This window comes from Hibiscus syriacus, unplaced genomic scaffold (assembly GCF_006381635.1).
Source record: "Hibiscus syriacus cultivar Baekdansim isolate YM2019G1 unplaced genomic scaffold, ASM638163v2 tig00109992_pilon, whole genome shotgun sequence".
NCBI lineage: Eukaryota > Viridiplantae > Streptophyta > Magnoliopsida > Malvales > Malvaceae > Hibiscus > Hibiscus syriacus.
The window spans coordinates 511,776-525,511 of record NW_024062552.1 but is presented as its reverse complement, the minus strand read 5'-3'; the positions used below and the strand labels follow the sequence as shown (position 1 = coordinate 525,511).

The 13,736-nt window shown below is 35.4% G+C and overlaps 1 protein-coding gene and 1 pseudogene across 1 annotated transcript; one reads left to right on the top strand and one right to left on the bottom strand.

Moving 5' to 3' along the window:
* The first annotated feature begins 440 nt into the window (after positions 1–440).
* LOC120212106 (probable gamma-aminobutyrate transaminase 3, mitochondrial) lies at positions 441–7,514 on the top strand. Its single transcript, XM_039210528.1, has 19 exons — positions 441–549; positions 1,420–1,559; positions 1,821–1,905; positions 2,054–2,126; positions 3,973–4,070; positions 4,242–4,334; positions 4,452–4,525; positions 4,623–4,661; positions 4,763–4,851; positions 4,929–5,005; positions 5,100–5,174; positions 5,410–5,457; positions 5,556–5,639; positions 5,734–5,821; positions 5,898–5,976; positions 6,376–6,466; positions 6,556–6,634; positions 6,769–6,884; positions 7,255–7,514. The coding sequence occupies exons 1-19, from the start codon at positions 508–510 to the stop codon at positions 7,333–7,335; spliced, it is 1,551 nt and encodes a 516-aa protein (XP_039066459.1). The 5' UTR covers positions 441–507; the 3' UTR covers positions 7,336–7,514.
* Positions 7,515–9,043: 1,529 nt separating this feature from the next.
* On the bottom strand, positions 9,044–9,476 carry LOC120212083 (annotated as a pseudogene).
* Between the last annotated feature and the right edge of the window lie 4,260 nt (positions 9,477–13,736).

Sequence of the window (13,736 nt, the reverse complement as noted above, 5' to 3'; positions counted from 1 at the left end):
ATTTTTTAATTTTTTATAATATATTGGTACATAAATTATAATAAAACAAATTAAAATTAAGCAAAAAAAAATAAGAAGGGTAATTTTGTCATTTTATATTACTAAAAACAAAATATAGAATTTGATTCCAATTCAAGTTTCTGTCAACTAAACATATTTCAAATTTAGATTTCAATTCCTACAAATTCTATTTCTTTCACAATTTTAATTTTCTCATAAACATTTCAACGAACAAAACACCACCTTAGTCTAACTCGGATTATTTTGAATCTTAATTAACAAGAGGAGAGAGAAAAACAAAAAAATCTTAATCTTAATATGACAGGGTGCTGACGGTGGAGCCTACATTCAATTTGTCCGCATCTATTATTGGTTCATGTAAGAAAAATCAGACACTAAATTAAAGTTTCATTTCTCGCATCACTCTCTCCTCTCCGGCTCTCATTTGGCCTTGTGCTTCTCTGCATGCTTTTGTCTTTGTTTTAGATAATAAAGAGGAAAATAAAAATGGTGCCCAACAGCCTCCTTCGATCAGCTCTCAAAACCCAGGTTCTAATTTTGCAATAGCCAGATGCTTTCTTTTTCTTTTTGGTCTACCCTTCGATCGACCTTTTGTTTTAAAGAAGCCATCTTTCATGTTTTCTCTTCCATGATCGGATGATGACAAGATACCCTTTTTTCCGCTTCTTCTGATGTAAACAAAGACTTGTAGATCATCATGTTTGATTTTCTTTTTGACTGAGAAGTGTTAGTAGAAGGAAGAAGCTTAATTATTAGTGTTTTCTCTCTTACTGTTGTTGTCATGATTTGTTGGACTTTTTGCACTGTTTCCGGCTTTATGTATACTTTTTTGCAGATAAGAGTTAATGGATATCATCGTTTAAGCATTTTGAATTTAAAATTAAATTAACTTTCTTGTTTTTCCTGGATCTACTTTTGAGTATCTATTTCGTAAAAATGTTAAAAGGGAATATGATCGGAGATGCTCAGGAAATTATGGACTGGATTCTTCAGTACTGAAAAATGTTTTGTCGTACTAAATCTACTACCTCATTTTCAAGATTCAACTTCGTTGGCTGTAATTTCAGGTTCTGCTTGGTTTCTGAGAAAATACTGACCTGCGCAAGATTTATTCTGGCTAGCATAGCCATGTCTTGTTTATAATCCATTAATATGAAACCCCTTTCCGTGACATCTGAATGATCACATTACTAAGTCATTGAGTGGCGTCAGTGGTAAAAGGGAATGTTTTTCTCCCTGAAGGAACTGGGTTTAAGCAGCTGTGTTTGATTTGGTTCATTTAAGATATCATATATCAAATTTAGTGGAGCAACAGCCACTTGATTTTTCGTCTTCCTTTAGTTTTTTGCATTGATTCTCAAACATTGTATTAATTTTATTTCCCCTTGCCATTTACAGTTTGGTTCCTACATAAAAAATGCTGCTGCATACAGAAGTTCTATGGACCACCCACTTAAGGGTCCATTGCTGGCAAGATTTTATAGTACTGAGCCATCTTTGCAGAAAGAAGATTCAGATTTTAAGGATGGTAAGGGTATGTATATTTTAGGTATCAATAACTCAGTATTCAAACTTTTGTTCATGTTCGTCTTATCTCATATAGTAGTGTACATCCCTTGTCTGTGTTGTTACTCATATTGTGGATACCTTTGTTTATGCATATAGAAATGAAATCTGGAGATTTAAATTGATTATTATTCTTTTAAATAAATTCATTTAATGTCTGACAATTTATATTTGAAGGTGCATTCTATATTGATGCATATGGGGTATGTATTAATGTATCTCCTTTATATCAGGTTTAAGGGGCATGATATGCTCGCTCCATTTACAGCAGGGTGGCAGACCACTGACGTGAATCCCCTGGTTATTGAAAGGACTGAGGTACGAGTCTAAGATATATATTTTTTCTTTTACTTAATCAAAATTGCTTAGGTGAATGAACTCACCTCAAGAAATGCTCTTTCATCTTTTCTTCTAAAGCTACTCTTCATTCCTGCTGTGATATCAATGTAAAACTAATCTTGCACAGGGATGCTATGCTTATGATGCCAATGGGAAAAGGTATCTGGATGCTCTTGCTGGTTTATGGTGTACGGCATTAGGTATTGATGTTGTCTTGTTATTTTAAAAATATCTCTCGGCTCTCTTCCTCTTAGGGATGGCAACGGGGCGGTTTCGGGCAGGGATTAGTCCCCGTTTAAAAAACTCGTACCCGTCCCCGCTTAAAAAACCGCAGGGATTTAAACGGAGATCCCCATCGGGTAATCGAGGAAAACCGCGGGGAAACGAGTATCCCTGTTTAGCATAAACGGTTATTTAAACGGGTAATTTTCACAACAGGAATAACCGCGGTGAAAATTATCTGTTTAAATAACCGTTTACCTTAGATGGTTATTTTTCACTACGGGATCCCCGTTACCGTTTAAATTTCACACGATGACACGAGTTATTTAAAAAATAATGTCATTATCGGATCTAAACTTACTTGAAACGCCAAACACCACCAAATGCTTCCAAAATATAAAAACAAAACAATTCAAATAGACAAATATAATGACAACGACTAATAATATAATGTTTCAACTTTCATAAACGAAATCATTCTTCCAAAGTTCCAACTTCCAAGTCACGTCAACGACACCACCACTGTCATCAAACAGTTGTGACCCCCGATTGCTACAATTACACAAAAAATTATAAGCCACCAAAATTTATATAAAAAAGTTAATGATATCACGTATAACTTGTATATCAATTTAGTACCTCGTCACCATCATCACGATCATATTCGATGCTTTAACAATATGCTTTGGACTCTTGTGAACAAGTTGCTGTATTTATTAATTTATATAACATATCATATCAACAATACAATTGAAAAAATAAACTTATAAGTAAAAGAAACAATTGATTATCTCTTATTTCGTTTTTTAACCAACTTTGGGCACACATTAGCACTTCCAACGTCTTTGGATGAAGACGACTCCGATGAGGACTCACCAATCTACCACTTGTACTAAAGGCAGACTCGGACACAACAGTGAATATTGGAATTGCTAATATGTCTCGGGCAATTTTTTGTAATGTTGGATACTTGAAACCATTTGTTTTCCACCAAGACAAAATATCAAGCTCCGAATTGATCGGCTGGCGAAGTGAAGTCACCAGCAGTGGAGCAGGGAAGGTGAAGATCGGCGAAGCAAGACTTGAGATCAGCCGCAGAGAAAGTGACGAGTAGGTCTAGATGTGTACTCCTAAATCCTAATCTCCTTTATATATATATTTTTAATTTAAATTAAATTTATTAATATTATATATACATAAATAAAATAATTATTTTTAATATTTATCGGGCCGGGTATTCGGTTAATCGGGGCGGGGATTACCAAACCCGTCCCCGTTTAAAAATTTTGGTTTTCCCCATCCCCGTCCCCGTTTATCATCCCCGAACCCGACCCGTTTAATTCGGTTTTCCCTGACGGGTTCGGTTTTTTTTTGCCATCCGTACTTCCTCTGTTGTTTTCTTTGCATTCTCTTCCTCATTCAATATTCTCTACCATTGATGATGTCTCTGCTGTTGCACTTGGTCTATACTATAATCTGTGATGACCATTCAGGGATGTAGTATATCATTTATGCCTGCATGTTAAATATTTGTTGTTTGCCCCTTTTAGAATGTGCTGTATCTAGATCAGTCATTCTTTATTGTTCTTGCATGTGGAAACATATGCAAATGCACCACCACAAACTGAGTTAGAGCTTTTAACTTCTTAACTGTGTTCCCATTCTAGGATTATTGTTAAATTGGAGTTATGCCTTTTCTAAATGTCCACTGCATCTTCTTGTTTACCCATGCATTTTTAATCAACAGAAAAAAATGAGCCTAAACGCTATGATTTTATGGCAGAAGAATTTCATGAAGTCCCTTATGTTTGCTAAATTTTGTAGGAGGAAACGAGCCTCGACTTGTGGAAGCTGCCACTGCTCAATTGAATAAATTGCCATTTTACCATTCGTTTTGGAATCGTACGACAAAACCTTCACTGGTATTCATCAGAGTTCATAATCCCATGGTTTCATCCATCCAATGCAATTTTTTCACTTAGAATATTTCTCTCATTAGGTTATGTCGTGTTCTGCATAATATATATTGTTCATATTGCCTTTGAGTTGTTTATTACAAACAAATTTAAAGAGAGAAAATATTGATCTTACAGGATCTTGCTAAGGATCTTCTTGAAACTTTTACTGCAAGAAAAATGGCAAAGGTCTTCTTTACAAACAGTGGATCTGAAGCAAATGATACTCAGGTTGTCTTTTCAAGCATTCATATATGTAATGGACATATCTTGATGATAAGTATAAACTGAAAAGGGGGTGAAGTTGGTCCCTGCTGATGTTTGACTTTCTTCATTATTTATATGTAGGTGAAGCTCGTTTGGTATTATAATAATGCACTTGGAAGACCAAATAAGAAGAAATTTATTGCTCGAGCAAAATCGTAAAATTCAACTACTGAATCAATATTGTTCTTTTTTGCTTCTCTTTGTGCTATTTCTTGAGTACTTACCTCCCTTCTATTCTCTAAATATCTCTAGATACCATGGTTCAACTTTGATATCAGCTAGTCTTTCTGGGTAAAGTTTACTTTTTTTTGTCAAAATGTTTTACTTTTTTTGTCAAGATTTATGCTTAGTTGCTTGAAATCTAGTTTGTAATGGTTAGATTGCCATTACAGGCTTCCTGCTTTACATCAAAAGTTTGACCTTCCAGCTCCATTCGTGTTGCACACCGACTGCCCTCATTATTGGCGCTATCATCTCGAAGGTTTTCAATTTTACCAGCCTTTTCTGAGATATACTTTTGAGAGTTCGAAATAACAGGCATCTTTATTCATGTCTCAGGTGAGACGGAAGAGGAGTACTCAACCAGATTAGCCAACAATTTAGAGAATCTTATCGTGAAAGAGGGTCCAGAAACGGTAATGTCAGCTGATATGTTTTAAACATGAAATGGGAATCCTTTTGCAACTTGAAGGGGTTTTATAGCTGACCTAGCAAGTTTGTTTATCTTAGATTGCTGCATTCATCGCTGAGCCTGTGATGGGAGCAGGAGGTGTTATACTTCCTCCTGCTACTTATTTCGAGAAGGTGAGCTTTTACTAGCTAATTATAGTTTGAAATAACTGTTTTTTTTTCTGAGCCCATGAGCATTTTAACATGGTTTTCCTGATTTACTGGAACTCAAAACGGCATGGTAGCACAACATAGTTTGATGCGTGCAAAAGCATTATCACTTTTCTGCAATTTTTCATTTTTTCTGCTCCGATATCTTTAAAAAATTCTCTGCTGTTTTTACTGATGTAGAATTTCAAATATCATGCAGATACAAGCTGTTGTGAAGAAATACAACATACTTTTTATCGCAGATGAGGTACTCAATTATCTCTGTGTCCATATTGATATTGCCATCAATGCTTTTAGAAATATTTCCATTATTTGTTTTTAAGCATGCTTGTGTTCTTGCTTTAGGTTATTTGTGCATTTGGAAGGCTTGGGACAATGTTTGGGTGTGACAAGTACAATATTAAACCAGATCTTGTTTCAGTAGCAAAGGTGAAGCTGTAATATGATATATTCGAGTATAAAATAGGCTACAACTGTGAGATAATTCTCATCTTCTGGCATATGCTGGTATTGTGTTCTACAGGCCCTTTCTTCGGCATATATGCCCATCGCAGGAGTCATGGTGAGCCCTGAAATTTCAGAAGTCATTTATTCTGAAAGCAACAAACTTGGTATGGAATATTACTCATTAAATGACGTGTTCTTATTCACTTTCTCAGTGCCTGGTCTAATTTACGCTCATTTCAGGTACTTTCTCTCATGGATTCACCTACTCTGGACACCCTGTATCCTGTGCAGTCGCAATTGAAGCACTCAAGCTCTACAAGTGTGTTTCTATCCTGCCACTAAGTAGAAAAAATAACATATTTTTTAAATGTCTAGATAGCTAACAGAAGTTTCTATATAGCTGTTATTTCATGGAGTAGAACTCCATGGAGTAAATAAAAATAAAAATAGGTTAAATCTTCATGTTATCTTGAAAGGCACATGAATAACCGAAGTAATAACCAAATAGTGCCATAATGAAAACGTTACCAAGCTTATTTCTTCAGGTTGTATATGGTTAACAGTCGTTTTAAAGAAATCTGTTATATGGCTCTCTTTTTCAGCTAAATATTCTTTATTTAATCAATTAACCTGCAAAACGTCGTTGGACATTTTCTGACTCGAGTTAATTTGCATATTGTGTGCAATACTCAGGGAAGTCTATTTCACATCCTTGCAGGGAGAGAAACATTGTTGAGAAAGTGGAGAGCATCTCACCTAGGTTTCAAGATGGTCTAAAATCCTTTTCCGACAGTCCTATTGTTGGAGAGGTACGTTCTGCATTTGATATATCCAGTTTATGCAGTCAATATTCAGTAAGCGTGAGACATGAAATGGTTACCCTTCACTGATTCTGCAGATCAGAGGCACTGGCTTGATTCATGGTACCGAGTTTACAGACAACAAGTCACCTAATGATCCGTTCCCTTCTGAATGGGGTATGTTCCATTTCTACTTCCTATTTCTCCTTGAGAGAAAACTATCATCTGTATGCATGATAGGTGATTTGAGTTGCTTTTTTATTTTTATATAAAGGCAATTGAGTGACGGATTTTATATCGTTACTCGACAGGAATTGGTGCATATTTTGGATCACAATGTGAGAAGCAAGGGTTGCTTATACGTGTTGCAGGCGACAGCATAATGATGTCTCCACCATTAATAATTACTCCTCCGGAGGTCGACGAAGTAAGTTTAAGGATGTTAGCTCTATCTGCTGAATTATCTTTAAATTTTAAAGTAAGTCCTAGCAAATTATCTTGTATGACCGTTAGTCACTCTTAGTTTCCCTTCTCAAGCTTTCATCGACCATAGAGAAAATTTTTCCAATTAAATGTTTGGTTTCAAATCGCAAGAAGGGTTTTTGGTCATGTCATGTTTATCATGATTGTAGTAAGTATCGATGGTGCTGTGAGCCGAAACCGCAGAAGAATGATAATAACTGAAAACTTGCTATTCGACTTTCTCTTGGTTGACATATAGAAATAACAGTTCTAGCTGTTGTTAAGCAGGGTTGTACTATAATAAATACTAATCCTGGACTCATTACTACCTGCAGTTAATAAACAAATACGGGAGAGCGTTGAAGGCGACGGAGGAGAGGGTGAAGGAACTCAAGTACCAGCAGAAGAAACAGTGAAGAGACTTAGTTGATGATGGTGAAAATGGTAATGCTGCTTCTTGTGAACTGACAGCTATCTCTATTAAGTCGGTAAGTAAATAAAGGTGGTAGCTGTGGACTCTTCTGATATGCATAGAGTTCATACGACATATCTGTAAAGATATTTGGTGCCTTAATAAAGCAACTGTTTTCTGTCATGCTTTGTTTCTTGTTTTTCACCTGCATTTCATTTGTTGTCGTGTTTGCGACTAAACCGACAAAAAAATAAAACGATACAAGTATTCACGGGTCGGATAAATTCAGGAGTTTTTAAGTGTAGCTTATTGTTTTGTTCAAGTAAATTTCTTGGTCAAAACCTTCTCGGATATTCATTTGAATAGGTAATCCGACCCATAAAACTCTTATGAATTCAAATGAAAACAAAATGGGAAATGTCGTTGTTATGTTGGGTAAATTTACATTTGTAATTGATTTTGTTATCAGATAAGGTTTAGGTACAACTTGTGAACATAAAAGGGTGGTTGGTCGGTCGTTTATGGATTGGGCGCCACTTCGAGACCAAATATGAAATCCTACTGGTATATTTCTACTAGTTATGTGTTTAATGTTGTGTATGAGTTTAAGGATAATAGCCGGTTAAAGAATTACATATAATAAGTGTAATTGAAAATGTTATAAAAATTATAATATTTTTTTGTTAGATTGTAACCTAAAACTAACTTTTTGCTAACATTTTCGGTTCAATAAAAAATGTTACCTTTTTCATAATATTTTCTGTTGACAATCGAAAATATTTCTTTTTTATAACATTTTTAGTTGAATCTAAAATGTTATAAAAAATAAGAAAAAATATTGCGTCCAACTGAAAATATTATATTTTCTTATAATATTTTCAATTGTACTCATTTCTTATCGTTTATTAGCCTTGAATTAAACTATCGTATTATAGAACTACCCGTTGTGTAATGACCAATCAAACCTTCATCATGGTAAGACAGTTTTTCAAAAAATAAAAAATCAGATCATCGGATGGTAATTGATTAACTTTGGGTAAACTACTTAAAATGACCATTTAACCATGAAACTAATGTCAGTATGACCATCATATTTTAAATTTTGACAATATAATTATATAATTATTTAAGTGATTTCGATATAGCCAACTACGTTACAAAATAAACCGTACAGGTGATTTGTCTGTCATATGACTATATTGTCAGAATTGAAAGTATGATGATCATATCGACACTAATCTCATAATTAAACGGTGACTTGAATAGTTTACCCATTAACTTTTATACCACCGTCAAAAAAGGAAGATCAAGATAAAAGTTGGAAGCGGCACCTCAAAGTTCATCCTGGGAGGAGCTTTTGATCGTCGGTATTATTTTAGGAAAAGCCCTATGAGTCTTTGATTATTCATTCCTTCCCTTGGTCGTTTGTCAAAACGGATCTAATGGTTTGTGGTTCAACAAATACCTAAATGCTGCAATGATAATACAAAAAATTGAAGAATGTTTGAAATTCAAAGATCATCTTCCATCAATCTAAAGCAATCTTTCATAACCTTCCAAGAGAAATGAGTAAATAGCATTGCATCGTACAACAAAACAACCCAGAAACATATCATAGAAACGGATTCAAATCCGTCCTTAAAATGCAAAATGTTCGAAGCACTAGGTTGAACATCAAGCACAAAAACGATAACATGGTACCAAAAAGACGCTCAAAACCTAAGTTTAGTAAAAAAAAAAACACCCCAGTCTTGAACCTCTCCTTGGAAGAATCGATTTTCTTGTCCTTGGTCTGAAGAGCGTCGACGGAAACCGCTCTTTAAAGTCAACGTGAGGGTGTAGCGCATCAAATGCTGGTAATTGACGAGCTCGACGAAGCACTTAACGCGTAACTTCTTGGCTGTTTTCTTGGCGGATACCCTAGCTGGGATACTTCTTTATCCCTGCAACCAAACATTGGTCACGTGTGCCTTCGTCGAAGGATTTCATGATCACCGCTTTGCGACCGGTGTGTATCGACCTTGGAGGACGATTAAGGCCTTGTTGGGTTTCAGAAACTTCACCATGGCGACGACGGCTGCAACTACTCCTCGGGTTGTCTCCAAGCAGAAGCCCTAAGTCGAGAAAGAATGGAAAATTACAAAGAGGTATCCCGTAAATTAACCGAACTAACACGAAGTAATATATGTTTGTTCATATTCGTTCGTTTAACTTTAACCGAAATAATGAATTAACACAAACATAAACGAATACAATAAATGAAATAAACGAACATAAACAACAATAACAATAATCACATAAAATTCATTAGTATAAGTTGAAACTTCATAGTTAATTTGTATTTAATTATTTTGGTTTTTTTTATTTGTATTTAAAATTAATTGAATTTTAAAATATTAATGGGTATTAAATTAAAATTTATTGGGCCTTAATATTTTAAATGGATCTAGAGAGATTGGGCTAAACATAAATTAACATAAACGAACGAAAGTAAACGAACATAAACGAATAAACATATTATCAAACGTTCACGAACGTAAATGAACAAACGAGTCATCTGTTCGTGTTCGTTCATTTAATTAAACGAACACAAAATCTTATTCATATTCGTTTGTTTAATAAATAAACGAACTTTCTACTGAATAATTCACAAATGATTCACTAAACGTTAAATTCGTTTACAGGCCTAGATATATATTAGTAGTATGGAATAGGAATAGTGAAACCCTAACATCTTTGTATTCTTGCAAGGTTTGATGGACTGCAATGGATCGGATCAATTTTTTCTTTAAATTGTGACGTCCAAGTCAACTCGAAGAATGTAATATTTAAGTTAATTAGAATCTATTAAACAATTTCACTGATTAAAAAATAATGTTACATTCCTTGGAAGTTTCTACGCATACAAAATTATCAATAGATTAAAATAATTCTAAATAAATATTATCTTATAATTATCTAATCTAATTAAAAATCAATCCAATTCAGTAATCTCGCATCTAATTTAACTCTTTTTTTCGTATCTAATTTAACGCCGCCAAATATGCACTCCGTTAGTGGCGTTTTGCCCCTAAAACGCCGCTAATCGAAACTGATTTTCAACATATCTTCTTCATATTTTGTATTACCCAAATTTAACCTGTAACAATATCCAATAACCATCTTAAACATAATTACGATTAGAATTAAGTAATAATACATAAAAACATAAATAAATCAAAGTTTACAAACATCCAAGTTAAATATAATGTAGTTCAATATTTTTTAATAACATAAACAAAACATTAACCTAATAAAACACCTAGGATGATGAATTCTTTGTTTAATTATGTTGCATCATCTGCTTCATAGCTTCAATTTGATTTTGAAGTTCTTCATATTTTTTCTCTCGCTGCTCTCTCTGCTTCTCTCGCTTCAGCTTCGACTTTCATTTGAGTAATTTTTCATCAACTTGACTCAGCTGTTGTTTTAATCGATTAAAGAAGACTGGTTGTGTGGGTTTCGATTGCAGAAGCAACAAGCCCGTAACTTCCCTTTCCAATGACCTCCTAAACTTGATATCGGTTTGTGTCTCCGTACTAGATGAAAATTTCTTTCTCAAGTGCACCCTGTATAGCACCATTGTTTAGAAACATCAAAATTCATAACTAGAGAGAAGGAAAAAAAGCTAGAAAGTGTACAGGAGATGCATGTATTGAAAACAAATACTTTATACTTGTATTATACTATCATTGGCAGACACTACCCACTACTATAAAACCAAAAAGAAATGAGGCTTAACAGTGCATGCTAGCTAAGGTGAAAAAAATCTACCTAAACATATTCAATAGAAACTCTAGGTTCGCAAATGCAACTTCTCAATAACAATTTCTATTATGCTTCCAAAATGAAAAGAAATTTGTTCTCTTCATGCCTCTCAACAATTACTATAAATAAAATATAAGCGTACATACAATGAACTTGGTTTCCAAATTTTAGAATAATAGAACAATGCTTGCCTGCTAAAAGTACAAAGAGAATCATATATATCTTTGAAATGGTGTTTTGGGATTACCTTGGTAGTAAAATATGGAACATACCATAATTTTATTATCAATTCTTCCACCTTCCTGGTTTTTCTTTTGAATTTATGTTTTATTTTCTATTATCAAGAAATTCATTAGGGAAAAATAGCCAATCTTCAATGAAAGGAAAATCCACGAAACCTGAATGTTAGCCTAATCTTTGATTTGAATAGAAAATTTTAACTATCACACATGAAGATAAAAAGGCAACCAAACTCACTTTGAAGCAAGATGAAAAATAGAAGCAGCAAACCACCCTTGGGTACAACCATGTTGGGAAATAAACGAGTACGAGTAATTTCCCTATAACCAGATTAGTGAGAATGTGAAATAAAAGCGGAAAAAAATACCCGAAATTGATAACGGAGTTCAGCCAATTATGCCTACGTCTCCGGACTGCTGCAGATCTTTTACTGAAGAGAAAATTTACAGGTGTTTACAAAACACTCACAACTCACAAGAAAACTCTCTAAACTCTTTAGTATTGGGAGAAAAATGATTTGGGATGATTATGAAGCTAAATGAGTTAGGGTATTTATAGTTGAAGCTTAAGGACTAATCTTGAAAATCCTAAAATACAGGGACTAAAGTATAGTTATCCCATGCAAAAAAAAAATCAACAAAATTAAATGCACCAAATTTGGTGCCCCCAATTTTGATTTCCAACCCCCCAATTTTGACTTCCAACAATCTCCCACTTGAAGACTGATTTTAATCTGTCTTCACACCTCGATCAATGCAGCAACATTTCTGGTCTTGTTACTCTAGCATGCCAATTGAAGCTGAACACAATTTCAGTTTGTCCGTAGTCACCGTCTTTGTTAACATGTCTGTTATGGAGCGCTTTCTTGTCTGGTGGTAATACAGCTAATTCTCACGTCTGATTTGACATAAGCGAGTCTATCTCATCTTTCATGGAAGACTCACACTTGACTAAATCCTCCACTTGTATTGCTTAATCATAGCACTCTGGTCATCCTATACGAACTGCTTGCCTTGGCTTTTGCCGCATGTAACATCAACTTGGTTGCCTTTCGACACCACCACTTGCTCATGTCCCCCCATAAGGACTCGATCTCCTATAACGATTGTGCTTGCTTTGGTTCTTGCCACCAAGTGATGAAATGGGCTAACACTCCCACATATGCATCTCTACCGTAAGAACTCTCTTTCCTACAAGTCTTGATTTACCTCGGTTTGGACCCTCCCGGTCCTCTGGCAAAGTCTTGGATCCCCTCCAAACTTTGGTTTCTCCGCGTTAAAAGTTAGGTCTTGCTCGACCTATACTCACTTAAAACATCAAATCAACCTTAAAAGAACACTAGAGTAGTATTGAGATGTACCTTCCCCTCTGATTTCATTGGCATTTACTCAAAATTTGCGTTAGTTCTTCTTACTCTCCAAAGTCTGACACTCCTCGCATTGAACCCTTGTCATTGGAGTTCTTTACACCACCATGCATTGACAATTTCTCACGACAAATTTTGATGCCCTTTCTTGCCTCCTCCCTTCTAACATGAAGGTTGGAGCTCACTTCTCACCTTGCAAGTGGGTAGTTTCTCCACGGTTGCCTTATCCTCTAATGTCTTTACTGCCTTCGACTCTTGTCTACTAGTCTTTGAAGGATTGTTCCTTACTTGAACATCCTCAGCAAGCCCTTGCTTCAACCCTTCTCTTATGATGGTCTCTGAAGCCATGTTCTCTACACGAACATGCTCAACAAACTCCTTGCACATGGCCAACTCCTCCTGCACTTGGATTTACTTGCCTTGGCAGAAATGAACCTTACTGAGTCAAATCTCAATGCCTCTTCGATCCTGGGTTCGTCCTCTTTTTTGGACAACTCGATCTTGGGCTCATCCATCACCTTGGATGACTCGACTCCCCTCGGGTAATCTTGCAACACTTCTGGCATCTTAAGTTTGTGCCCCCTCGTTTGCTCGACTCTTACCCTCGGCTTAGCATCTTTGGCACTTGAACTTGTGCCAAGACTGCACACATCTTCCCCAGACTCACCATCTGGTTCATCATTAAGTGGATTTTCTCTGCCACTCGAGGAACAACGTTCCTCATCCTCTGACTAGCCTTCATCACGAAATCTCTTTCCACTATCCTCAGCTTTCAGTTTTGCTTTGGAAGTCTTGTTCTTCTTGACTCCAAATTATTTGATGGACTCAGCGATTGTCAAGGCTTTAGACAACTCCTTGACTTTCCTTCGTTCCAACACTCTCTTCGCCCTAACACTCTCTTCGCCCATGGCTTCAATCCGAACATGAAAGTGAAAAATTTTATCTTCTTCAGTCAAACTTGGAACTTTGAGCATGAGTTTTATGAATCGACT

What these genes read in the sequence shown, in the direction of transcription:
- LOC120212106 (XM_039210528.1), top strand. Translation starts at nt 508, where the DNA reads ATGGTGCCCAACAGCCTCCTTCGATCAGCTCTCAAAACCCAG. An exon ending in TTTATTGCTCGAGCAAAATC is followed by an intron (nt 4,526 to 4,622) that starts GTAAAATTCAAC and finishes AAATATCTCTAG; the next exon opens with ATACCATGGTTCAACTTTGA. An exon ending in ACAGTCCTATTGTTGGAGAG is followed by an intron (nt 6,467 to 6,555) that starts GTACGTTCTGCA and finishes CTGATTCTGCAG; the next exon opens with ATCAGAGGCACTGGCTTGAT.